This window comes from Lipotes vexillifer, unplaced genomic scaffold (assembly GCF_000442215.2).
Source record: "Lipotes vexillifer unplaced genomic scaffold, Lipotes_vexillifer_v1.1 scaffold170, whole genome shotgun sequence".
Lineage (NCBI taxonomy): Eukaryota > Metazoa > Chordata > Mammalia > Artiodactyla > Lipotidae > Lipotes > Lipotes vexillifer.
Genome location: NW_006772326.1, coordinates 822,240 through 850,125, shown reverse-complemented (window position 1 = coordinate 850,125; position 27,886 = coordinate 822,240). Strand labels below are relative to the sequence as shown.

At 39.4% G+C, this 27,886-nt stretch overlaps 1 protein-coding gene across 1 annotated transcript in view; it reads left to right on the top strand.

Annotated features, from left to right (window-relative positions):
* The window catches only part of WIF1 (Wnt inhibitory factor 1), an 87,729-nt gene that overhangs the window by 55,331 nt on the left and 4,512 nt on the right, over positions 1-27,886 (top strand). The window contains exons 4-9 of the mRNA XM_007447383.1: positions 8,297-8,437; positions 9,325-9,420; positions 16,841-16,936; positions 21,540-21,635; positions 27,030-27,125; positions 27,646-27,741. Coding sequence (XP_007447445.1) covers positions 8,297-8,437; positions 9,325-9,420; positions 16,841-16,936; positions 21,540-21,635; positions 27,030-27,125; positions 27,646-27,741 — 621 coding nt within the window. The remainder of the gene's footprint in view (positions 1-8,296; positions 8,438-9,324; positions 9,421-16,840; positions 16,937-21,539; positions 21,636-27,029; positions 27,126-27,645; positions 27,742-27,886) is intronic.

Genomic DNA, 27,886 nt, shown 5'->3' with positions numbered 1-27,886 from the left:
TTGGACCACTCTTTCTCTGTCATCCCATGAAACCAACAGAGCAGGGGTATTTCTCAACCAAGACCATCAGGAATCCAATGTGTAGAAATTGTCAAATAGGTGTTAATGCTGGGAGGACCATCTTCTTCCTGGTTTCTTTCTGTCCTTAGAAAGTGAAGCCCAGAGTAGGTACTCAGTAAGTATTTGCTGAGAGAATGAATGGATGACTATTTGTGTTGGATGATTTATATTCATGGAACAGCTTATAATCATGTGGTGTCGAGGATAAGCCCTTGCCCATCTTATTCATCTCTTCCCTTGTTGTGAGGCAGTGGTTTGCATGACCGAGGCTGAGGCTGTATAAGCACCATGCTGGTCTCAGCATGGAAGAGGTATTTTTTTTTTAAACATCTTTATTGGAGTATAATTGCTTTACAATGCTGTGTTAGTTTCTGCTGTATAACAAAGTGAATCAGCTATAAATATACATTTATCCCCATTTCTCCTCCCTCTTACATCTCCCTTCTACCCTCCCTATCCCACCCCTCTCGGTGGACACAAAGCACCCAGCTGATCTCCCTGTGCTATGTGGCTGCTTCCCACTAGCTATCTGTTTTACATTTGGTAGTGTATATAGGTCCATGCCACTCTCTCACTTTGTCCCAGCTTACCCTTCCCCCTCCCCATGACCTCAAGTCCATTCCCTACATCTGCATCTTTATTCCTGTCCTGCCCCTAGGTGCTTCACAACCTTTTTTTTTTTTTAGACTCCTTATATATGTGTTAGCATATGGTCTTTGTTTTTCTCTTTCTGAGTTACCTCACTCTGTATGACAGTCTCTAGGTCCATCCACCTCACTGCAAATAACTCAATTTCGATTCTTTTTATGGCTGAGTAATATTCCATTGTATATATGTGCCACATCTTCTTTATCCATTCATCTGTCAGTGGACACTTAGGTTGCTTCCATGTCCTGGCTACTGTAAATACTGCTGCAATGAACATTGTCGTATATGACTCTTTTTGAATTATGGTTTTCTCAGAGTATATGCCCAGTAGTGGGATTGCTGGGTCATATGGTAGTCCTATTTGTAGTTTTTTAAGGAACTTCCATACTGTTCTCCATAGTGGCTATATCAGTTGACATTCCCACCAACAGTGCAAGAGGGTTCCCTTTTCTCCACACCCTCTCCAGCGTTTATTGTTTGTAGATTTTTGTTTGATTATGGCCATTCTGACTGCTGTGAGGTGATACCTCATTATAGTTTTGATTTGCATTTCTCTAATGATTAGTGATGTTGAGCATCCTTTCATGTGTTTCTTGGCAACTGTATATCTTCTTTGGAGAAATGTCTATTTAGGTCTTCTGCCCATTTTTGGATTGGGTTTTTTGTTTTTTTAATATTGAGATGCTTGTAAATTTGGGGGATTAATCCTTTGTCAGTTGCTTTGTTTGCAAATATTTTCTCCCATTCTGAAGGTTGCCTTTTCGTCTTGTTTATAGTTTCCTTTGCTGTGCAGAAGCTTTTAAGTTTCATTAGGTCCCATTTGTTTATTTTTGTTTTTATTTCCATTTCTCTAGGAGGTGGGTCAAAAAGGATCTTGCTGTGATTTATGTCATAGTGTTCTGCCTGTGTTTTCCTCTGAGAGTTTTATAGTGTCTGGCCTTACATTTAGGTCTTTAATCCATTCTGAGTTTATTTTTGTTTATGGTGTTAGGGAGTATTATAATTTCATTCTTTTACATGCAGCTGTCCAGTTTTCCCAGCACCACTTATTTAAGAGGCTGTCTTTTTTCCAGGCTGTCTTATGGAAGAGGCTGCCTCCTTTATCAAAGATAAGGTGACCATATGTGCATGGGTTTATCTCTGGGCTTTCTATCCTGTTCCATTGACCTATATTTCTGTTTTTGTACCAGTACCATACTGTCTTGATTACTGTAGCTTTGTAGTATAGTCTAAACTCAGGGACCCTGATTCCTCCACCTCCATTTTTTTTCCTCAAGGTTGCTTTGGTTATTCAGGGTCTTTTGTGTTTCCATAAAAATTGTGCAATGTTTTATTCTAGTTCTGTGAAAAATGCCATTGGTAGTTTGATAGGGATTGCACTGAATCTGTAGATGGCTTTGGGTAGTAGTCATTTTCACAAGGTTGATTCTTCCAATCCAAGAACATGGTATATCTCTTCATCTATTTGTATCATCTTTAATTTCTTTCATCAGTGTCCTATAATTTTCTGCATACAGGTCTTTTGTCTCCTTAGGTAGGTTTATTCATCGATATTTCATTCTTTTGGTTGCAGTGGTAAATGGGGGTGTTTTCTTAATTTCACTTTCAGATTTTTCATCATTAGTGTATAGGAGTGCAAGAGATTTTTGCACATTAATTTTGTATCCTGCTACTTTACCAAATCCATTGATTAGCTCTAGTAGTTTTCTGGTAGCATCTTTAGGATTCTCTATGTATAGTATCATGTCATCTGCATACAGTGACAGCTTTACTTCTTCTTTTCCAATTTGTATTCTTTTTATTTCTTTTTCTTCTCTGATTTCTGTGGCTAAAGCTTCCAAAACTATGTTGAATAGTAGTGGTGAGAGTGGGCAACCTTGTCTTGTTCCTGATCATAGTGGAAATGGTTTCTCTTTTTCACCGTTGAGGATGATGTTGGCTGTGGTTTTGTCATATATGGTCTTTATTATGTTGAGGAAAGTTCCCCCTATGCCTACTTTCTGGAGGATTTTAATCATAAATGGGTGTTGAATTTTGTCAAAAGCTTTCTCTTCATCTATAGAGATGATCATATGGTTTTTCTCTTTCAATTTGTTAATATGGTGTATCACATTGATTGATTTGTGTATAGTAAAGAATCCTTGCAATCCTGGGATAAACCCCACTTGATCATGGTGTATGATTCTTTTAATGGGCTGTTGGATTCTGTTTGCTAGTATTTTGTTGAGGATTTTTGCATCTATGTTCATCAGTGATATTGGCCTGTAGTTTTCTTTCTTTGTGACACCTTTGTCTGGTTTTGGTATCAGGGTGATAATGGCCTCATAGAATGAGTTTGGGGGTGTTCCTAACTCTGCTATATTTTGGAAGAGTTTGAGAAGGATGGGTGTTAGCTCTTCTCTAAATGTTGGATAGAATTTGCCTGTGAAGCCATCTGGTCCTGGGCTTTTGTTTGTTGGAAGATTTTTAATCACAGTCTCAATTTCAGTGCTTGTGATTGGTCTGTTCATATTTCCTATTTCTTCCTGGTTCAGTCTCAGAAGGTTGTGCATTTCTAAGAATTTGTCCATTTCTTCCAGGTTGTCCATTTTATTGGCATAGAGTTGCTTGTAGTAATCCCTCATGATTTTTTGTATTTCTGCAGTGTCAGTTGTTACTTCTCCTTTTTCATTTCTAATTCTGTTGATTTGAGTCTTTTCCCTTTTCTTCTTGATGAGTCTGGCTAATGGTTTATCAATTTTGTTTATCTTCTCAAAGAACCAGCTTTTAGTGTTATTGATCTTTGCTATCGTTTCCTTCATTTCTTTCTGATCTGATCTTTATGATTTCTTTCCTCCTGCTAACTTTGGGGGTTTTTTGTTCTTCTTTCTCTAATTGCTTTAGGTGTAAGATTAGGTTGTTTATTTGAGATGTTTCTTGTTTCTTAAGGTAGGATTGTATGGCTGTAAATTTCCCTCTTAGAACTGCTTTTGCTGCATCCCATAGGTTTTGGGTCGTCGTGTTTGCATTGTCATTTGTTTCTAGGTATTTTTTGATTTCCTCTTTGATTTCTTCAGTGATCTCTCGGTTATTAAGTAGTGTATTGTTTAGCCTCCATGTGTGTGTATTTTTTACAGATTTCTTCCTGTAATTGTTATCTAGTCTCATAGCGTGTGGTCGGTAACGATACTTGATACTATTTCAGTTTTCTTAAATTTACCAAGGCTTGATTTGTGACCTAAGATATGATCTATCCTGGAGAATGTTCCATGAGCACTTGAGAAGAATGTGTATTCTGTTGTTTTTGGATGGAATGTCCTATAAATATCAGTTAAGTCCATCTTGTTTAATGTATCATTTATGTTTCCTTATTTATTTTGGGTGATCTGTCCATTGGTGAAAGTGGGGTGTTAAAGTCCCCTACTATGATTGTGTTCCTGTCAGTTTCCCCTTTTATGGCTGTTAGTATTTGCCTTATGTACTGAGGTGCTCCTATGTTGGGTGCATAAATATTGACAATTGTTATATCTTCTTCTTGGATTGATCCCTTGATCATTATGTAGTGTCCTTCTTTGTCTCTTGTAGTAGCCTTTATTTTTAAAGTCTATTTTGTCTGATATGAGAACTGCTATTCGAGCTTTCTTTTGATTTCCATTTGCATGGAATATCTTTTTCCATCCCCTCACTTTCAGTCTGTATGTGTCCCTAGGTCTGAAGTGGGTCTATTGTAGACAGCATATATACGGGTCTTGTTTTTGTATCCATTCAGCCAGTCTGTGTCTTTCGGTTGGAGCATTTAATCCATGTACATTTAAGGTAATTATTGATATATATGTTCCTATTACCATTTTCGTAATTGTTTTGGGTTTGTTATTGTAGGTCTTTTCCTTCTTTTGTGTTTCCTGCCTAGAGAAGTTCCTTTAGCATTTGTTGTAAAGCTTGTTTGGTGATGGCTGAATTCTCTTAGCTTTTGCTTGTCTGTAAAGCTTTTAATTTCTCTGTCAAATCTAAATGAGATCCTTGCTGGGTAGAGTAATCTTGGTTGTAGGTTTTTCCCCTTCATCACTTTAAATATGTCCTGCCACTCCCTTCTGCCTTGCAGAATTTCTGCTGAAAGATCAGCTGTTAACTTTATGGGGCTTCCCTTGTGTGTTATTTGTTGTTTTTCCCTTGCTGCTTTTAATATTTTTTCTTTGTATTTAATTTTTGATAGTTTGATTAATATGTGTCTTGGCGTGTTTCTCCTTGGATTCATCCTGTATGGGACTCTCTGTGCTTCCTGGACTTAACTATTTCCTTTCCCATATGAGGGAAGTTTTTAACTATAAGGTCTTCAAATATTTTCTCAGCCCCTTTCTTTTTCTCTTCTTCTTCTGGGACTCCTATTATTCGAATGTTGGTGCGTTTAATGTTGTCCCAGAGGTCTCTGAGACTGTCCTCAATTCTTTCATTCTTTTTGCTCTGCAGTAGTTATTTCCACTATTTTATCTTCCAGGTCATTCATCTGTTTTTATGCCTCAGTTATTCAGCTATTGATCCCTTCTAGAGAATTTTTTTTTTTTTGCAGTACGTGGGCCTCTCACTGTTGTGGCCTCTCCCGTTGCAGAGCACAGGCTCTGGATGCACAGGCTCAGCCGCCATGGCTCATGGACCCAGCCGTTCCGTGGCATGTGGGATCTTCCCGGACTGGGGCACGAACCCATGTCCCTTGCATCAGCAGGCGGACTCTCAACCACTGCACCACCAGGGAAGCCCCTAGAGATTATCTAATTTCATTTATTGTGCTGTTTATCACTGTTTGCTCTTAGGTCTTCTAGGTCCTTGTTAAATGTTTCTTGTATCCTCTCCATTCTATTTCCAAGATTTTGGATCATCTTTACTATCATTACTCTGAATTCTTTTTCAGGTAGACTGCCTATTTCCTCTTCATTTGTTAGGTGGTGGGTTTTTGCCTTGCTTCTTCATCTGCTGTGTTTTTCTCTGTCTTCACATTTTGCTTAACTTACTGTGTTTGGGGTCTCCTTTTCGCTGGCTGCAGGTTCGTAGTTCCTGTTGTTTTTGGTGTTTGTCCCCAGTGGCTAAGGTTGGTTCAGTGGGTTGTGTAGGCTTCCTGCTGGAGGGGACTAGTGCCTGTGTTCTGGTGGATGAGGCTGGATCTGGTCTTTCTGGTGGGCAGGTCCACATCTGGTGGTGTGTTTTGGGGGTGTCTGTGGCCTTATTATGATTTTTTGCAGCCTCTCTCCTAATGGATGGGGTTGTGTTCCTGTCTTGCTAGTTGTTTTGCATAGGGTGTCCAGCACTGTAGCTTGCTGGTCGTTGAGTAGAGCTGGGTCTTGGTGTTGAGATGGAGATCTCTGGGAGATTTTTGCCGTTTGATATTACGTGGAACTGGAAGATTTTTGCCATTTGATATTACGTGGAGCTGGGAGATCTCTTGTGGACCAGTGTCCTGAACTTGGCTCTCCCACCTCAGAGGCACAGCCCTGATGCCTGGCTGGAGCACCAAGAGCCTGTCATCCACACGGACACAAGAGTCTTCCAAATTATTTTCCTCTGGACATCAGTCAGTAAGGTAACTGCTGGTCATCACAATGCGTATTCAGAAAAATCCACATTTTACTCCTGTGCTCTTTTTCTTGTTTTTGCTAGCAATTAATAACATGAACAGGATACCCATTCACAAATGCCAAGTTCACCATAAAAGCAGATAATTCCATACAGCTCTTCCCTACAAGACTGCCTCCAGTTAGTTCTCAAAGTGCCCGATTGTTCGTGAAGATACAATCCAGGTGCAGAGCAGGGGAAAAAAAAGAAAACTGGGAGAAAAAAGAAGAGGCAGTAGAAAAGTAGAGACTGATAGAAGGGAAGACATTTTTACAAACAAGGAAAGAAAAGGCCAGTAAGTGAGGAAGTCTGTGAGCTCTACGACAAGAATTGGAGTCTTGCTTTTTGCAAATCTTCTGTGTCCATGTAGCCTTTCAGATTCCCTTGATCCCCAAGTAAAATTTCCAGATCCGGGATGCAGCCATAGGAAAGAATCCTATGTATATTTCACAAGTATCCCACAATAACCGATCCAATGTGGTTTTCCTTGTACAGTCCTTTGCTTCCTTTTGAAATGGAAATCCCTACTATGGATTTTTGTATTTTGTAAGTTTGCATTTTCATATATACGATTTCATTAAACCAAGGTTTTCAGTGGGGACAATTATACTTTGGGACTTCAGAAACAAGTTTGTTTTTTTTCTCTCTTTTTATTTGTTAAAATATCTGGGGTTTTTTTCATCATTTAATTATCTACAATGCTCAGATCTCAAGATTCAGGAGAACTGGAAACCCATGTTATTTGGAGAAGAGCACAGTAATGAACACTGACAATGCCAAAGCCTTGAGAGTGGTTTCTGGTTGCCAAGCACGTTAAGAAGATTGTATGACCGACTGGTGTGCAGTGCATTATGGAAAAGAGCACACTGACTTCTAGCTTCACTTCTTCTTGTACAACTAGGGGAAAGGTTTATGAAAACTCTGAAGGGGAAGGATTTTTCTTGGCATGGTGCGATTTTCCCAAGCTTGGCAGTAACCATAACCTGCCATACAGAAACAAAATGAAACAGAACTTCATATGTATACCTCTTAGCAATATTTGTTCTATTAATAAGGAAGAACTGGAGTCTAGTGGATCAGCTAGATAGATCAGTCTTCTCCAGTGGATATGTTAGGATAATCCAGTGGATTTCAGAAATTTATGAAGTCAGCCTCTCAGCCAATGACTTGAGCCAATTTCCACCCAGTGATTTGTGGGTATTTCACAGCTGAAGTTGTGGACAACTCCTTGCCGTCTCTGTACAGCAACGCTATTAGTTCCCACTCTCTGCTTAGTCTACACCTACATACCCCAAGTGATCGTCAGTTTCACTAAAAAGAAGTGTCTCCTCTTTAGGAACCTAAACCATTAGATATGTCTATTGTGAGATTACTTCATCACAGCAAACTCTCTTCTAGATCCCCAAGATATGGACACTTCTCAATATTAACAAATAGCCTGAGAAAATATTAAATTTATTAACTCAGCCCAATGATTGGGGTCTAGTCTGAGTTGTAGAATATTTCCAAAGAAGATATTTTGTCACTTTGAAGCATACAGAGTAAAAGTAAACCAGTGGGGTGTTGCTTATAGGGCTTTATTTAATAGATTCTGCAGTGCTGACTTTTAGCTCTTTTTGAATTATATGGAGGCTGGTGAAAGTGTTCACAAAGTTTCTTCTCCTAATTAATCTATGCTACCTATTTGCACCTTTGCTTCTTAGAGAACATTTTACCATCTGTTTTTTCAAGACGGTACAAGTTCAGACTATGAACAAAATATCCCGTTTCATATTAGTAGGGTACAAATTAATGAGGGTCATTAATTCTCCACTCAGCATGATGTACACGTTCTGTGGAGAATGCCCAGATAATCAAAATACAGTCCGTACTCTAGTGGAGATACAAGCATGTCTGATAACAAAATGTGAACATTTTTGCTTTGTTCTTTGTCTCTCTTACCAAGATTTCTGTAAAACTGGAATTAACTAGATAAACTGTTTCTCCATACCTTCTTTTTCTTTAGTTGTTCAAGTTGGTTTTCCATGTCTCGGCAAACAAGATGGAGTGGCAGCGTTTGAAGTGAATGTGATTGTAATGAATTCTGAAGGCAACACCATCCTGCAGACACCTCAAAATGCCATCTTCTTTAAAACATGTCAACAAGGTAATCAGTGATGGTGATTCCAGAGAAGGCTCATAAGGCTTCCAGGTGTGATTTGGGCCAAAAATTGTAGCTAGATAGATAGATAATTATTTTGTATAATTAAAACCACACCAGTGGGAGGAGGGGTAAACGCAGGGTCCGCTAATAGTACTAAGACAGACTTTCTCTGCTTTGACTGCACTCACAAGTTTAGGAACTCCAGTACCCTTCAAAACGCCCTGTCTTCCACCTCTCTTCTTTCCCTCCTCCAACACAATCTTTGGGAGTCCCCACCCTCATAGCAAGGGTGCCAGTCATCACCAGCAACTACTACGACCCATACGCCCTGCCAAAAGCTTGGTGCTTTTGACTTCCAAAGATCACGCCAGTGACCTCTGCCAGGCAAAGGCACCCCTCCATCACAGCCCGGATTCCCAGTTAAGCATGAAGGCTTTCCCATGCTGTCTCCTTTCCCATCCTGATACAAGCTCTTCCAACACAGAATTTAAGCTCTGGAGGCTTTCAGTGCCCTAAAGATGTACCAAAAGGTCATTCCCCCCTCTGAAAATGAATACTGAGGGCAATATCCATCATTCTGTTTCAGTGTGAATTTAAGGAGGTGCAGTAGATTGATGGGTGGGAGGAAGGCAGAACATAAAGCTTGCTTTGCCTTCTTCCACGAGCTCCCTACTGTTGGCAGTAGGACCGAGAGGCAGTATCTTACATTCATGAAGACTTAGGGAAGTACAGGCAGTGTAGAGAGAATGAAGTGGAAATACTGGTATTCAATAAATTATGATAATTGGTGGTGCTGGGGAAAAAGTGACCGTTAGCCTCTTCATACCCCTGTAATTCACTCAACATGATTTGAAAGCTGTCTGTATAAACCTTGTTTCTCTTTGGTGAAGCCGAGTGCCCAGGAGGGTGCCGAAATGGAGGCTTTTGTAATGAAAGACGGGTCTGCCAGTGTCCTGATGGATTCTATGGACCTCACTGTGAGAAAGGTAAGAACAGAGACAGCCAGCTTCCCTGCTTGCTTCTTAATGAAATGGGTGTTACTTCAGGAGCCCCACATGTATTTTTAACACATCACCTGAAATTATTTTTCTGGTCACATTATGAGGATTTGTGCAGTCTTAAAAAGCCACAGAAAAGCTATTGGAAAGTATTCTTCTAGGAGTGGTTTTCTGTTAAATCCAATATGTGGTGACAGGAGCAGAAAACTGGCACAATGTCTACATTCTTTGTGGCCACTTTCACTCTCTTCCACCGCCCCCCTCCACAATTCACTATTATATATACTATGCTTTAGCATAATCTTATGAAAGTTTTGAGTTTTTTTCTCTCCACTAAAATTGGTTTTAAAAAGCTAGTATTATGAGTGATTTGAAAGTATCTACTCCAATTAAAAGTAGCTTGTTTCACAATTAAGTCTACACCTGAGTTATGAAGGTGCTCTAGGCAAAAAAAAAAAAAAAAAAAGGATGAAAATCATTTGTGTAGTAAATATGTATATTTCGGTGAAATTACTACTAAGAAAGCTATATGAAAAAAGAGATGAACATGAAAACGTTTATTAACCACAAAGGTGTCTGCACCACAAGCTCACATATACTGAGCTTATTTGACCAGAGTAAGCAAAATATTTTTCATCTTCAAAAAATAGATTTTTTGTTTGCATTGATTTTTTTCTTTATTTTATTTTCTTAATTGAAATATAGTTGGTTTACAGTGTTGTAAGTTTCAGGTGTACAACAAAGTGATTCAGTTATATATATATTTTTTTTCAGATTCTTTTCTCATATAGGTTATTACAAAATATTGAGTATAGTTCTCTGTGCTATACAGTAGGTCCTTGGTTATCTAGTAGTGTGTGTATCTGTTAATCCCAACCTTCTAATTTATCCCTCCCCCACCTTCCCTTTCTCCTTTGGTAACCATAAGTTTGCTTTCTATGCCTATGGGTCTTTTTCTGTTTTGTATATAAGTTCATTTGTATTTTTTTTTTTAGATTCCAAATATAAGTGGTATCATATGATATTTGTCTAGCTCACTTCATTTAGTATGATCATCCCTAGGTCCATCCATGTTGCTGAAAATGGCATTATTTTATTCTTTTTATGGCTGAGTAATATTCCATTGTGTGTGTGTGTGTGTGTGTGTGTGTGTGTGTGTGTATATATATCTGTCTCACATCTTCTTTATCCATTCATCTGTTGATGCACATTTAAGTTACTTCCATTTCTTGGCTATTGTAAATAGTGCTGCAATGAACACTGGGTGCAATTTACATTCCCACCGACAATGTAGGAGGGTTCCTTTTTCTCCACACCCTCTCCGGCATTTATTATTTGTAGAATTTTTGATGATGGCCATTCTGACCAGTGTGAGGTGGTACCTCATTGTAGTTCTGATTTGCATTTCTCTAATAATTAGTGATGTTGAGCAGCCTTTCATGTGCCTCTCGGCCATCTGTATGTCTTCTTTGGAGAAATGTCTATTTAGGTCTTCTGCCCATTTTTTGATTGGGTTGTTTGTTTTTTTGATATTGAGCTGCATGTGCTGCTTGTATATTTTGGAGATTAATCCTTTGTCAGTTGCTTTGTTTGAAAATATTTTATCCCATTCTGAGGGTTGTCTTTTCTTCTTGTTTATGGGTTCCTTTGCCGTGCAAAAGCTTTTAAGTTTAATTAGGTCCCATTTGTTTATTTTTTAATTTCCATTACTCTAGGGGATGGATCCAAAAAGATATTGCTGCAATTTATCTCAAAGAGTGTTCTGCCTATGTCTTCCTATACGAGTATTATAGTATCTGGTCTTACATTTAGGTCTTTAATCCATTTTGAGCGTTTTTGGTGTATGGTGTTAGAGAATGTTCTAATTTCATTCTTTTACATGTAGCTGTCCAGTTTTCCCAGCACCACTTATTGAAGAGACAGTCTTTTCTCCATTGTATAGTATTTCCTCCCTTGTCAGAGATGAATTGACCATAGGTACATGGATTTATTTCTGGGCTTTCCATCCTGTTCCATTGATCTATGTGTCTGTTTTTTGTGCCAGTACCATACTGTTTTGATTACTGTAGGTTTGTAGTATAGTCTGAAGTCAGGGAACCTGATTCCTCCAGCTCCATTTTTCTTTCTCAAGATTGCTTTGGCTATTCGGGATCTTTTGTGTTTCCATACATATTTTAAAATTTTTGCTCTAGTTCTGTGAAAAATGCCATTCGTGATTTGATAGGGATGACATTGAATTTGTAGATTGCCTTGGGTAGTATGGTCATTTTAACAATATTGATTCTTCCAACCCAAGAACACAGTACATCTTTCCATCTGTTTGGGTCATCTTCAGTTTCTTTCATCAGCATCTTATAGTTTTCAGAGTACAGGTCTTCCGCCTCCTTAGGTAGGTTAATTACTAGGTATTTCATTCCTCTTGATGCGATGGTAAGTAGGATTGTTTCCTTAATTTCTCTTTCTGATCTTTTGTTGTAAGTGTATAGAAATGCAACGGATTATTGTGTATTAATTTTGTATCCTGTAAATTTACTGAATTCATTGATGAGCTGAGTAGTTTTCTGGTAGCGTCTTGAGGATTTTCTATATATAGCTTTATGTCATCTGCAAATAGTGACAGTTTTACTACTTCTTTTCCAATTTGGATCCCTTTTATTTCTTTTTCTTCTCTGATTGCTGTGGTTAGGACTTCCAAAACTATGTTGAATAAAAGTGGCAAGAATAGACATCCTTTTCTTGTTCCTGATCTTAGAGGAAATGCTTTCAGCTCTGTACTGTTGAGTATGATGTTAGTTGTGCATTTGTCATATATGGCTTGTATTATGTTGAGGTATGTTCCTTCTATGCCCACTTTCTGGAGAGTTTTTATAATAAATGGATGTTGAATTTTATCAGAAGCTTTTTCTGCATCTACTGAGATGATCGTATGATTGTTATTCTTCAGTTTGTTAATGTGGTGTATCACACAGATTGATTTGCAGATATTGAAAAATCCTTGCATGACTGGGATAAATCCCACTTGATCACTGGGTATGATCCTTTTAATGTATCGTTGGATTCAGTTTGCTAGTATTTTGTTGAGGATTTTAGCGTCTATGTTCATCAGTGATACTGGCCTCTAATTTTGTGTGTGTGTGTGTGTGTGTGTGTGTGTGTGTGTGTGTGTGTGTGTGGTATCTTTGGTTTTGGTATCAGGGTGGTGGTGGGCACACAATGAGTTTGGGAGTGATCCTTTCTCTTAATTTTTTGGAATAGCTTCAGAAGGTAGGTGTTAACTCTTCTCTAAATGTTTGTTAGAATTCACCTGTGAAGCCGTCTGGTCCTGGAATTTTGTTTGTTTGGAGTTTTTGCATCACAGATTCAATTTCAGTACTGGTAATTGGTCTGTTCATATTTTCTGTTTCTTCTTGGTTCAATCTTGGGAGATTGTACCTTTCTAAGAATTTGTCCATGTCTTCTAGGTTGTCCATTTTATTGGCATATAGTTGCTTAGTCTCTTATAGTCCTTTGTATTTGTGGTGTCAGTTGTAACTTCTCCTTTTTCATTTCTAATTTTATTGATTTGGGCCCTCTCCCTTTTTTTTTGGTGAGTCTGGCTAAAGGCTTATCAATTACATTCATCTTTTCAAAGAACCAGCTTTTAGTTTTATTGATCTTTTTTATTGTTTTCTTTGTCTCTATTTCATTATTTCTGCTCTGATCTTTATGATTTCTTTCCTTCTGCTAACTCTGGGTTTTATTTGTTCTTCTTTCTCTAGTTGCTTTAGGTATAATGTTAGGTTGTTTATTTGAGATTTTTCTTGTTTCCTGCAGTAAGCTTGTATCATTATAAACTTCACTCTTAGTGCTGCTTTTGCTGCATCCCATAGCATTTGGATCATCGTGTTTCCATTTTCATTTGTCTCTAGGTATTTTTTGATTTCCTCTTTGATTTTTTTTTTTTTCAGTAATCTATTGGTTATTTAATAGCATGTGTTTTTTGCAGTTTTCTTCTTTTAGTTGATTTCTAATCTCATGCGTTGTGGTCAGAAAAGATGCTTGATATGATTTCAATTTTCTTATATTTACTGAGGCTTGATTTGTGACCCAATATGTGATCTATACTGGAGAATGTTCATGTGTACTTGAAAAGAATGTGTATTCTGAGGCTTTCAGATGGAATGCTTTATAAATATCAATTAAGTCCGTCTGGTCTAATGTGTCATTTGAGACCTGTGTTTCCTTATTGACCTTCTGTCTGGATGATCTGTCCACTGATGTAAGTGGGGTGTTAAAAGCTCCCACTATTACTGTGTTACTATCAATTTCTCCATTTATGTCTGTTAACATTTGCCTTATTATTGAGGTGCTCCTATGTTGGGTGCATATATATTTACAATTGTTATTATCTTCTTCTTGGATTGATCCCTTGCTCATTATGTAGTGTCCTTCTTTATCTCTTGCAACAGTCTTTATTTTAAAGTCTGTTTTGTCTAATATGAGTATGGCTACTCCAGCTTTCTTTTGATTTCCATTTGCATGCAATACCTTTTTCCATCTCCTCACTTTCGGTCTGTATGTGTTTCTAGATATGAAGTGGGTCTTTTATAGACAGCATATACACAGGTCTTGTTTTTGTATCCATTTAGCCAGTCTGTGTCTTTTGGTTGGAGAATTTAATCTATTTACACTTAAGGTAATTATCAATATGTATGTTCCGACTGCCATTTTGTTAACTGTTTTGGATTTGTTTTTGTAGGTCTTTTTTCTTCCTTTCCTCTTTTGTTCTCTTTTGTGATTTGATGACTATCTTCAGAGTTGTGTTTGGATTCCTTTTTCTTTTTCGTGTGTATATATATTATAGATTTTTGGTTTGCAGTTACCATGAGGTTTTGATATATCAGTCTATACATATACACAATTGTTTTAAGTTACTGATCTCTTAATTTCAAATGCATTTCTAATATTCTGCATTTGTACTCTCCTGTTCTCACAATTCCTGGTTTTGATATTGTATTTGTGTGCAGACGATTTCCTACCTTTACTGTATGTTTGCCTTTACTGTTGACCTTTCCCATTTCATAATTTTCTTATTTCTAGTTGTGGCCTTTTCCACCTAGAGAAGTTCCTTTAGCATTTGTTGTAAAGCTAATTTGGTGCTGCTGAATTCTTTTAGGTTTTGCTTGTCTGTAAAGCTTTTAATTTCTCCATCAAATCTGAGTGAGAGCCTTGATAAGTAGAGTATTCTTGGTTGTAGGTTTTTCCCTTTCATCACTTTAAATATACCATGCTACTTTCTTCTGGCCTGCAGAATTTCTGCTGAAAAATCAGTTGATAACCTTATGGGGATTCTCTTCTTTGTTATTTATCACTTTTCCCTTGTTGCTTTTAATATTTTATCTTTATCTTTAATTTTTGTCAATTTGATTAGTAGATGTCTTGGTGTATTCCTCCTTGGTTTAATCCTGTATGGATCTCTCTGCATTTTCTGGAGTTGGGTGACTGCTTCCTTTCCCATGTTAGGGAATTTTTCAGCTATTATCTCTTGAAATATTTTCTCAGGCCTTTTCTCTCTCTCTTTTCTCCTTCTGGGACCCATATAACGCAAATACTGGTGCATTTGATATTGTCCCAGAGGTCTCTTAAACTGTCCTCATTTCTTTTCATTCTTTTTTCTTTATTCTGTTCCACAGCAGTGATTTCCACCACTCTGTCTTCCAGCTTACTTGTACATTCTTCTGCCTCATTCATTCTGCTGTTCATTCTTTCTAGTGTATTTTTTCATTTCACTTATTGTATTCTTCAACTGTGTGGTTGTTTTTTGTATTTTTGAACTCTTTGTTAAAAACTCTTGTTACTTCTCACTCTGTGCATCCTTTGTTTTCCTGAGTTCTTGGATCATCTTTACGATCATTACTCTGAACTCTTTCTTGGGTAGATTGCCTATCTCCACTTAGTTGGTCTTCTGGGGTTTTATCTTGTTCTTTTGTCTGGAATATATTCTTCTGCCATCTCATTTTGTCTAAACTTCTATTTGAATTTTTTATGTATGTGTAACTTCTATTTGAATTTTTCTTGACCTTGGAGGAATCCCCTCTGTAGGGGATGTCCTGTGTGTCCCAGAAGTACACTCCCCTCTCATCGCCCAGGGGCCAGGGACCAGCTGGTAGATTCTGACCTGTGTTTGTGGACTCAGTTCTGCAGCCTGCTGGATCATAGTATTCTTGCTTCTGGTGTCTTCCCGCCTGGTAGGTGAGGCTGGTCTAGAGGCTTGTGTAGGCTTCCTGGCGGGAAGCTCACTGGTGAGTGCAGCTAGGTCTTGGCCCTCTGTTGGGGAGGGCCATGTTAAGGGGTATGTCTAGAGGCGGCTGTGGGCTCAGGAAGTCTTTAGGCAGCCTGTCTGCTGATGGGTGGGGCTGTGTTCCTACCCTGTTTGTTGTTTGGCCTGAGGTATCCCAGCACTGGAGCCTACAGGCTGTTGGGTGGGGCCAGGTCTTGGTGGCAAAGTGTCGGCCTCCAGGAGAGCTCATACCAATGAATTCTCCCCGATACCTCTGCCACCAGTGTCCTTGTCCCCAGAGTGAGCCACAGCTGCCCCCCACCCCTGGAGACCCTTCAAAACTAGATGAGTCTGGCCCAGGCTCCTATGAAGTCATTACTTTTGCCCTGGGTCCCAGTTACACAAGACCTGGTGTACACCCTCCAAGAGTGGAGTGTCTGTTTCCCCCAGTCCTGTGGAGTTCCTGCATTCAAGCCCCGCTGGCCTTCAAAACCAACTGCTCTGGGGGTTCCTCTTCCCAATGTCAGACCTCCAGGCTGGGGAGCCTGATGTGGGACTCAGAACTCTCACTCCTGTGGGAGAACTTCTGCAATATAACTATTCTTCAGTTTATGGGTTGCACACCTGAGGGCTATGGGATTTGATTATATCACGAGTGTTCTCTTCCTACTGTCTCGTTGTGGTTTCTTCTGTCTCTGGATGTAGAATATCTTTTTTGGTAGGTTCCAGTCTTTTTATCGATGATTGTTTAGCACTTAGTTGTGATTTTGGTGTGCTTGTGAGGGAAGGTGAGGTCAAGGTCCTACTCCGCCATCTTGTCCTGACCTTCATCTGCACTGATTTTGAAATTGGAAGATTGAGGAAATAAGGCAAGAAAAAATATTTACAGTCTTAAGAAGACCACATCTTAGTTAAAATAATGATTCTGGGCAAATTTTAATTCTCTTCTATGAAATTGGTTGAAAAATAGCCTTATTTACTGCATAAAAATAATTTTTAATATAGCAAATTTGAATCTCTAAAGAGTGACTACTTTAATGTCAACTACAAAGCTTGAAAATACAGACCTGTTGTATTACTGACATTTCCAAAATGGTCCTGCTCGCAAAACCCTATTTGGTCTTAATCAGAATTCTCTCTCCCCATTAGCCCTTTGTACACCACGATGCATGAATGGCGGGCTTTGTGTTACTCCCGGTTTCTGCATCTGTCCACCTGGATTCTATGGAGTCAACTGTGATAAAGGTAACTTTCTAAGAACAAGGTTCTTTTTACTTTTTAAATGTTTGATTAAAAGATGTATATTTACTATATCATCACTCTTCATAACAGCTCTGTAAATAGGATGTATCACTTCACTGGCTGCTATAACTTTTTTGTTCTTGTTTTTTTTAATGTAAATTTATTTATTGCTGCATTGTGTCTTCATTGCTGTGCACAGGCTTTCTCTAGTTGTGGCGAGCAGGGGCTCTCTTCGTTGCTGTGTGCAGGCTTCTCATTGCAGTGGCTTCTCTTGTTGCGGAGCATGGGCTCTAGGCGCGTGCGGGCTTCAGTAGTTGTGCCGTGCCAGCTCAGTTGGCTGTTATAACTTTAGCCCCAAATTTTAGTGTAGCTTAACACAGTACAAGTTTACATTTGCTCACAGAATGCTCCAGGGCAGGAATACTTGGTCAGTGGGCAGGGCAGTTCTTCTCCATGCAGTGATTCAGGGTCCCAGGTGCCTTCCGTCAGTGGTTCTGCCTAGAGCTTTGGAGCTCTCCAGATCCAGCCAATAAGCAGAGAAAGAAAGACTGGAGTAGGTACTGCTTAAAAAACAAACAAAAAACAAAACAAAACAAAAGCTCAGAAGTGACCTACAAAACTTCAACACCTATTCCATGGATAGGAATTAGCTCCATGATCCTACCTGGATGCAGGCAGGAGAAATGTCATCCCTGGTTGGACAGCCATCTCCCAATGACAACTTTATGGGAGGGGAGCATGGATTTTTGTGAACAATTAACTTCTCCTTCCCCATTGGGGTTTTGGTATGTCCCAAATTAGTTTTATGGGTGAGCTTCAAAGACTGAAATCAAACAGTCTCTTCCAAATTGCCTGACCTAGAAGTTCACTGACCCCGAATTTAATTCTCTGCTCACAGATCACATCCCTGAGAGATCAGGGTCCTCCTTCCTGTGATGCTGCATCATAGCCAGATTTTACTCTCAAAAAGTGGATTCAAATGTGGCTCTAAAATAGTACTGAATGATTCATACTCTTTACAGGACACCTATCTATTTTGCCCAGTTCACATCTTTTATGGAAAAAAAATTAAATTATATCCTTAAAGTGTATGTATTTAATGAAATTATCCAAAATGCTAATTGCATGAGTAGGGCACTGTTTCTTTTAAATAACTACTTGCCTCAAAATAAAATGATGTGTTATTTTAGAGAAGTGTCTCTTTAGTGATAATGCAGATAGCACCAGTTAAGATTGAGCAGCTTTTTAAAAAAGAAGGAAAAGCTAAAGGAAAGAGCCCTTAATATGAGTCAGAATAGTCATTTATGGTTGTCTGTTATTTTATGATATACAAAGTACCTTCATACAATTACCTAACTTTACTCTCAACAATCTCTTGAGATATGTAAAGCATCATCCATCTCAATCTCAGCTAAGCAAAATGAGGTTTATAGAGCTTGAGAAGCTTGGCCGAAATTCACACCCTCCACTGTACCACGTTGCCACTCAGGCTACCTGTTTCACATCTTAGTTCCTCTACCAGTGACTGCTTCTGGGCAGAGAACCTCATCTCTGTGGGCGATGCTTTTCCCAACTCTAAACTGGAAATTAAGCCACTGACCCCTGGTTCCCCCACCTCTATCTAAATGAGACCATGTGTGAGAGCATCTCTACCTTTTAGTTGTAAGTGATCTTCTAAAACTACAGCATTGGAGTGAAAATAATTTTAAAATTTTATGTTCATAAAGATTAAGCACTAATGACACTGATGATAATAGCCAGTGAATAAAACTCTTGCTTGTGAAGCTTCTTTGCATTTGTCTGAGCGTAGCCTTCAGCATCTCTGCTACTTCAAAACTGGGCAGAAGATAATTCTTGAAGCAGAATTAAACTCGTATTATCTCAAAACTAGTAGGAAATAGAGCAAATCCTTCAGAGATTTGGATGAAGAATGAATGTATTATCAGGTTTAGAAAGACCGTTTGTGAGGCCTGCTTACATAGATGAGGCTGTTATTGGTGTATTTGCACAGTGGACTGTCAGTTGTAATGTTTTTCTTACGCTATGGTGTCACAAATGCTGCATGGTCCCTGTTGAAGGAAATGATCTATGTGTATTCCAGTTTCTTTTACATTTGTAATATTTTACCTTTCAGATGAAAGATTTTCTTACTTGTTAGACTCCAGGAACTTTTTTATTCTTTTGGAAAGTCTGTTGAAATTCCACTTGGTTTCCCCGGAGATCTGGGAACATTAAAAACTAATGTTTTTTACTCCCTCAACAAAAAGATGCATTTATTAACCAGGAGGGAGTGTAGAGCTTCTGAAAAATAGTTTAATTACTGGCACGGAGCTAGACCTTAGCCCTACATATTTGAAGAAACACTAAAGATTAACTTTTATTGGCTCTTGGGACATCTGTTGCAAACTTTAACAGTTGAGTAGTTAAACACTGGCCTAGCAAACCCTCAGCCCCAGTGAAAGTTACTTGGTGTCTCTGGCTCATTTTCTGAGTCAAGAATCATGGCACGGGCTTCCCTGGTGGCGCAGTGGTTGAGAGTCCGCCTGCCGATGCAGGGGACACGGGTTCGTGCCCCCGTCCAGGAAGATCCCACATGCCGCGGAGCGGCTGGGCCCGTGAGCCATGGCCATTGAGCCTGTGCGTCCGGAGCCTGTGCTCTGCAACGGGAGAGGCCACAACAGTGAGAGGCCCACATACGGCAAAACATGACTATATTGCGCAAAAAAAAAAAAAAAAAAAAAAAAAGAATCATGGCACAACAGAAATGTAGAGAAGCTTGGTCCAGATGGTAAAGTATTATGCAAATACTAAGGGTGTGGCCAAATTCAGTAATCAGCTTTGTCATATTCTGTAACTTCTGATTATACTCTCAGGTTCATTGCATTCTACACATTAGTAAAGGATAGTGCCCAGAGGGCTCCAGCCAAGTGGACACAGGTCCTGATGTTTTCTCATCTCTTCTTATTATCCCCAGGAGAAACAGGGACAAGTGGGGAGACAGGACACGCTCACAAAAACAACTGTCTTGTGCTCGCTTCAGCAGCACATATACTAAAATTGGAATGATACAGAGGTTAGCATGGCCCCTGCATAAGGATGACATGCAAATTCGTGAAACATTCCATAATTTTTTTTAAAAAACTGTCCAGCCCTAACAATACGAGCAGCAAGTAGCAAAGAGGAAGTCCAAGAGCTGATTCTCCTAAATCCTAAATTCTGTACCCCAATGCTTTGGCTCCCCTCTACATCAGGAGGCTTGATTTTTTTTTTTTTTTTTTTAATAAGTACTTTGGGCCTCTCACTGTTGTGGCCTCTCCCGTCGCGGAGCACAGGCTCCGGACGCGCAGGCTCAGCGGCCATGGCTCACGGGCCCAGCCGCTCCGCAGCATGTGGGATCCTCCCAGACCAGGGCACGAACCCGCGTCACCTGCATCGGCAGGCGGGCTCTCAACCACTGCGCCACCAGGGAAGCCCCCAGGAGGCTTGATTTTGCCAAAATAAGTACAGCATGGCCTTAAGCTGAGAGGTACTTATGATTTTTAACAAAAAGCTTTATCATTTAAGAAGCATGATATTCATAGAATATTCCAGTTGGACTTCTTTTCCACAAAGAAAGCATACACTTAGAACTTTTGGATTTCCTTTCTGATTTTCTTACTGAAAGCTTATTCCAGCTTTTGTTCATCTATAGCCAACTCTGGCCTGTTTTATATAGGACAAGAACAAATAGGCCATAAAACTGGAATAGCTGAGAATCAAGTTCTTATTTTCATCTCCTTTACAGAATGAGCCAACTTGTCTATTTTTAGATATTTGCTCTCCCCCGTCCCCATTTCTGTCCTCCCTCTATTTTAGGTGCCAGTGAGCAGTGAAATTTCAGAAGCTGACTCTGAGAGAGAGGGTTTAGTATGAATCACAAACAGTATGATTATTACCTGGAAAATATAGTTAATTGGACTCCCACAATAATATACCCCACATTCTTCATCCCTCCAGCTCATGCTGCCGCCACTTCCCTGCCTGTGGGACCCGCAAGGGGCAACAGTCTGTCTTTTCCTGAATATAATTACTCCTTCCTGCAAATGTCAAAAAAAAGTCTATTTTTAAAAAATTCCTGTTATATAAGATGCATCTCTGTTCCTCTTATTCAGAAAAGAAGTTGCTTTCTCCTTTGTCTGATCCCAGTACTTATGACTTCTCTCCCTTTTATCTATTCCAAAGAAAGTTTTCTCCTTTTACTCTTCCTTCATCTTAAAAAATATTTTCTTGGGTTCATAGAGTTCTTCTCCTTTAAGAGCATAGATATTTATAAGAAAATAAAAAAGATAATTTTTTTTTTTTTACACACGATGCCTTTTTTCACTAAGAAGTAAGCCCCTAGAGGTGGGTCCTGTGTAATGTGTGTGGTATCCTGTTATGTTGCTGGAATCTGCAAACGGTCAAGCAATTGCTTACAAGTCCTGTATGTGTAAAGTGGCTTGCTTCGTTAAATAAGTAAATGGGCAAGTAGCAGGTGTCTAAGAAGAATCACTTAGCCTTAATGAAATGTTGTTGTTGTTAGATTTAAGCTACTATCTAATGCAATACTCCGTTGTCATTCTAACAGCAAACTGCTCAGCCACCTGCTTTAACGGAGGGACCTGTTTCTACCCTGGAAAGTGTATTTGCCCTCCAGGACTTGAGGGGGAACAGTGTGAAATAAGTGAGTATTGACCTGCATTGTCTTTTTTCGGGGGGGAAACTTAGAAGCTCCATCTAACCCCTTCGTTTTATGGATGAGGAATCTGAAGCCCAGAGACAATGAATACCCTGTCTAAGGACTCAGGCCAGTGGTTTATTTTTACTAGATTGAGCCGCCATCTGTTTTGGCTAAAGGTAGGCAAAGAGTGACATAGCTCAGCACAGATGACTCACAGCCAATGCTCTCTGACTCAGTTATCTGGGTTCGAGTTATTCACCATGTTGCGTTGCCTCTTGTTAGTGATTTTTGTCCCCTTCTCATTGTGCAGAGCCCATAGTTTCAGCCTGGAAATGTAGATCAGAGCTTTAGGACAGCTGGAATTTGTTCACCTACCTGCAGGCATAGAGAGTTTTTCCTCTGGCACTCACTGCCACATTTCCTAACCAGACGGAGCCTAGTAACTCATCTCAGAGAAAAGGATAGACTCAAGCAAAAAGATGGGGAAAAAAGGTGCAGAGCAATAAAAACAAACAAACAAAAACCTAATAGCACATGCAACAACGTGAGTGAATTGCACAGATGTTATGCTAAGTAAAAGCTAGACACAAGAAAGTGCACGCTGCGTGATTCCATTTTTATGAAGTTCAAGACCAGGCAAAAGTAATGGATGATCATAGAAACAAGAATAGTGATTGGGGGCACAAAGGAACTTTATGGGGTGCCAGAAATGCTCTATATCTTGATTGAGGAAGTGTCTCATGAGTATTTATGTAAAAAAGAAAAAAAAAGAGTTGAGCCATAAACTTAAAATCAGTGCACATTATGCCTTCACGAGATGTTTGTCATGCTTTGATACAAAAAAAAAAAAAAAAAAAAAAAAAAAAAAAGTAACAGTGGAATGTGGTAGGTAATCATTGTTTTGGGAATCAGGATACCAAACTGCTTGCCCTGGCCCTGTCACCTCCCAGTCACATCACTGAAGCTCTCTGCTCAACTCAGAAATGAGCCAGCCCCACTCTCAATTACTCTATGACCCAGAAGACAGATAACACCGAAGCCCCGCTCAGGAAGGAGCAAAAGGAGTGTGAGTGAGCACATCTGCCAAAGGTGCTGTGTCCCTCCCTTTCTGGAAGTTCTGGAATATGGCATTTTCACCTCCAGCTGTATTGTATCCATAAAACACCACTGTGTTTGGTACAGCCATAGTTTCTGAAGTTGTACTGGGTTCAGAATTAAATAATACTGACTTCCTGTTTTAACTTTCAACCTCTAATTTATTTGTTGGTTTTTGTAGTTTAATAAGTAGTAGCTGAAGTGACGGTGTTTTATAGAGTTCAAATGAAGCACCTCTACAGTTCCTATAGGACATGTAATTAACTGTCAGGATGTGGTTTCTGCTCTTATTAATTACCCTGCCCTGATAAAGGTATCTCCGAGCTCACTCCCCTCACTTTTCTTCCCATACTTACTCTCAAACTTCGCATATTTAGTTGGTTCATGTTTATGAATCTTTGTTCATGGATTCATTTCTCTTCATGTAGATATCTGTTTCATGCCCTTAGGCTTATGACCTTTCCATTGGCAGAAACTGTTTTCTATTCTTTTTTTTTTTTAATTGCATCAAAAATGTGGGCCTTTTGAAAGCTCCTGATTATCCCCATCACAAGTTATACTCAGATCCTTTTAGGAAATTTTTTGTTTCTATTACAGGAACCAAATTACCAGGAAAAAATTAAAATGGGTCTTGAGTTGAAAAGTGCCTCTAGTGTAATAGAGACAAAAAGTTGAATTATGTATCCCATTTTTAAATTGAGATACAACTCACATACCGTAAAATTCACCATTTTACAGTATATAATTGAATATAGTCACGAAGTTGTGCAGCATCTCTTCTCTCTAATTCCAGAACATGTCATCATCCCCCAGAGAAATCCTGTACCGATCGGCAGTCGCTCCTCATTGCCTCTCCCCAAGCCCCTGGAATCCACTAATCCACCTCCTGTCTCTTTAGATTTGCCTATTCTAGACATTTCATATAAATAGAATCATCCAATATATGGCCTTTTATGTCTGACTTCTTTCACTTAGCATGCTTTCGAGGTTCACCTACGTTGTAGCAAATATCATTACTTCCTTTTACTTGCTAAATAACATTGCATTGTGTGGATATACCAACCACATTTTGTTTATCCATTCATCAGTTGATGGCCATTTGGGCTGTTCCCACTTTAGGACTCTAACGAATAACAGTGCTGCTACGAACATTTGTGTACAAGTTTTTGTGTGAACATATCTTCAGTTCTCTTGGGTATATACCTAGGAGTAAAACTGCTAGACCACATGTTAACTCTTTAATTTTTTGAGGAGCTGCTGAACTGTTTTCCAAAGTGGCTGTACCATTTTACATTCCCACCAGCAATGTACAAGGGTTCCAATTTCTCCATATCCTTACCAACACTTGTTATTGTCTGTTTTTTTAATGAAATATGTATTCTGATGCTATTTATATTTTCATTTCTCCTGGCCTCTATCAGAATGGATATCTTCTCAAACTTCATTCTGACTTGACTGTGAGATATACTTGCAGTTTAACAAATAAGACCATGATCAGAAGTATCTAGATGTATGTACCTATGTTTATCTTGTTCTTTAAGGTTCACAGACTTTACAAGAATCTTTAATGAGCCGTCAGTTAAAAAGACCAAATTGTTTATACTGTACTATAAATGTTTTTTAATACCTTAATGGGTTCGTCTTATTATAAAACTTATCTGTATAAAATGCTCTCCATAAAAAATTAGAATATTGGATAAAATAATTAAAAATCACTCATAATTCTAAGACCCAGGGATGACAGTTATTGGCACTTATTGTAAACTATTTTTATCTTTTTTTATATGTGAAGGATAGTCACAAATTTAAGTTACCTCACAATCTGATGGGCAGAGGAAGTTTAATATCTTTATTTTGTCAATACCTTATCTCACTGTTCTCACTGGTTAGAGTTAAAATTCAAATTGTCTAGAATTAGTCAAATCTGTTTGTCTTCAGGCAATATTTAGTCTTATTTGGGTAAAAATGTGTAATCGCTCAAGTTGACTCAGTTTACCACTGTCCAATGGATAGACTGGTTGCAAAATATTTTCAGGAAAAGGAAGTCAATGTTACAGACACTTATAGAATTTGTAATTTTTTTTTTTTTTTTTTGCATTACGCGGGCCTCTCACTGTTGCGGCCTCTCCCGCTGCGGAGCACAGGCTCCGGACGCACAGGCTCAGCGGCCATGGCTCACGGGCCCAGCCGCTCCGCGGCATGTGGGATCCTCCCGGACCGGGGCACGAACCCGTGTCCCCTGCATCGGCAGGCGGACTCTCAACCACTGCGCCACCAGGGAAGCCCCTAGAATTTGTAATTTTAAAACAATCATCTCTTCCTGATGTTTTGGCTCCATGAGGTTTGATCTAGGAATGGCCTTCTAACCGTCACCGGCAATCATATTTCTGTGGTGAGCTAACCGGGAGAGAACGTCCTCCTTCCTGGCTGCAGTGATCCTAAGGGTCCTCACTTCCCTCTTGCCAAGAAAACAAAAAGGTCCTTGGAGTCACTGAAAAGATTCTCTCCATCAATCATTCTCTGCATTATCCCTGGATACCGAGTTCACATCTCATAGAATATGGGGAAACTTGGGCTCTCCAAGTATTTCACAATAACTCCTCCATCTTTTCTGCTATACAGTTACTGTCCCACATCTTGCTTACTTGAAAAAACCCAGTGCGTCGCGGAGTACTGTGATATGATCCAATTTTGTGCATATGGTGGGGACAGATGTTTCTCTGATGCAAATGGAAATTCAGAATTAGGTATTCCTTTCCTTGAATTAGAGTTGGGATCTTGACCAAATAGTAAATGCTATTATTTGTATCCAAACCTATCAAAGAGTACACTTTTGGATTTTTAATGGTCAATAAAAAGGTGGCATTCTAATATTAAGATTGTTTTAATACATGTTTCTAGAACATCCCTGCATCAGAAGAACCTACAGGTCTAATGGCATTCCACGTTCTCGAGAGAGTCTAACATCTCAATATTATGTCTCTATTATCTCCACAATGACTAGATGCTGCTTTGGTTGATTTATATATGAAGAAAGTCATTTCTGGAGAAATAAAAAGAGAAGAAAGTGTTTTTAGCAAAATTACTTTCATATGGGATTCACTTCATGTTTGTCAAGCCTAATGCTTGCCTGGAAAAAAAACTTCAGCCTTAGGAGGGCAAATTCTAGATTGCAGAGGGAGAATAAATAGCTTCAAAAGTAAGAAAAAAGAAGAATATTATATAATTTTTACATCTAAGGCCCTATTCCAGCTCTAAAATCCTGTGATTCAAAGATCTGTGAAAAGACTAGCAATACTCATTTGGCACAGAGATAAAAGAAAGAATGATGTATCATTAGGATCTAAGACATTCCAGAAAAATGCACAGGTGTGGAATCAGGCCCCTTTTGTGCCCCACCTCATATCCTTCTCAGCCAGCCTGTCACTCCAGCCACTGCTATGACCTATTTTGCACAGACATAGCCTAATTGCACCTTAGCAGTGTCACACTTCTCTTGCTTTCCACCCAGAGACTCCTGAGTACTAAAAAAAAAAAATAGAATCTGCACTCACACAGTCACAGAATGGGAACGCAAGAAAGTTATTCCATGGGGTGACCTTTGATCAGTGGGAGACAAGTACAGATGAATAAATGCTGCCCTCTTCCTTCCTTCAGTCAACTTGAAGGTGCAGTCAGTCTACCTGGCTCCTCAGAAAGACGCTGCAGGATAGAGCCCAGTTGCCCATAGTGATGACCAACCCACAAACATATTATACTTTTGCGTTGGCTTTCCCTCCTTCGCTGTTTTACTCTCCCCACCCCCCATTCCTGACCACTAGGACCACTTCCCAAATAACCTCTGCGCGCAGGCCCTGCTTTCTGGAGAATCCGAGGCTAAGACACAAGTCCTCATGTCCAGGTATAAGCCTGCTTTCAGAAAAAGTGACATACAAAAATCGGAACTCAGAAAAGATCAGTTGGGGCGTCATTCATATCTTCACTTTTAGTATACCTTAAATTACAAGCGTTTATGAATCAGTTAAAACATTCTGTTTTTTTTAAAGTAATATAAATACATTTGAACAACATATTCATTGTAGAAGATACATATCCAGAATCATAAGTAAAAATACTAGCCTGTGTGTTCCAAAAACGAGACTCAAACAGTAACAAAGCCAGGGTAGATCAGAAATAAGTGGAAAGAACTGCCACTTAAAAGGCTTGATCCTCTCAAAGCCTTGCAGTTCCTTTGAAAAAAATGTAATTGCCTCTGAATGAAGCACAGAGTTCCTTGTTTATTTGCATTCTCCTCTATTTCAGGCAAATGCCCACAGCCCTGTCGAAATGGAGGTAAATGCACTGGCAAAAGTAAATGCAAGTGCTCCAAAGGGTACCAAGGAGACCTCTGTTCAAAGCGTAAGTACCCCGTACACATAGTCGATCTTGTGTTACAGGATAATTAAACTAGTAGGAGTCTCTTCTCTCTTCATAACTTCTGTACCTACTGCATGTTGCTTGGGCATCACAATTAACCTTTCTTCACTGACATATGTTTCCTTGAAGTAGACCAAAGATGTTGTATGAAATCCGTGCATGTAAACAAAACTTGGACACATTCGCACGCACAGCCAAACTTTTTAACTCTTAGGAGTTTTCTTAAGGAAGACGAACTTTCATTGCCCAGCAGTTTCAAAGTCCTCCTGAGCATCTATTGTGAATGAGAAGCACCAAGTCTAGTTTAAGATTACTCTCAGGACTGTTTCAGAAAGTCCAAAACTGACTTCTAGCTGGAGACTGACGTAGAAAGAAAGAAAGAAAGAAAAAATTAAGGGATGAAGCCAAAACTAACACATTCTGAAGAACTGCAGGAAAAGCAGCTGCGTAATTCTGTTGACCAATGAAAGCTCAGGAAACATTCTATCTCCTTTGACTCTAGCTGTCTGTGAGCCTGGCTGCGGTACACACGGAACCTGCCACGAACCCAACAAATGCCAGTGTCAGGAAGGCTGGCATGGAAGACACTGCAATAAAAGTGAGTGCAAGCCGTCTGGGGAGCCAGCCTTTTGCATGTCTGTTTCCTGGCTCCAAAGGCGGATGGACAAGCCTGACTCAGCCCTGCTTTCCTTTTCATGAAAGCAACTTCTCCTCCGCTGCCTATTCTCCCACCCCCCACCCCC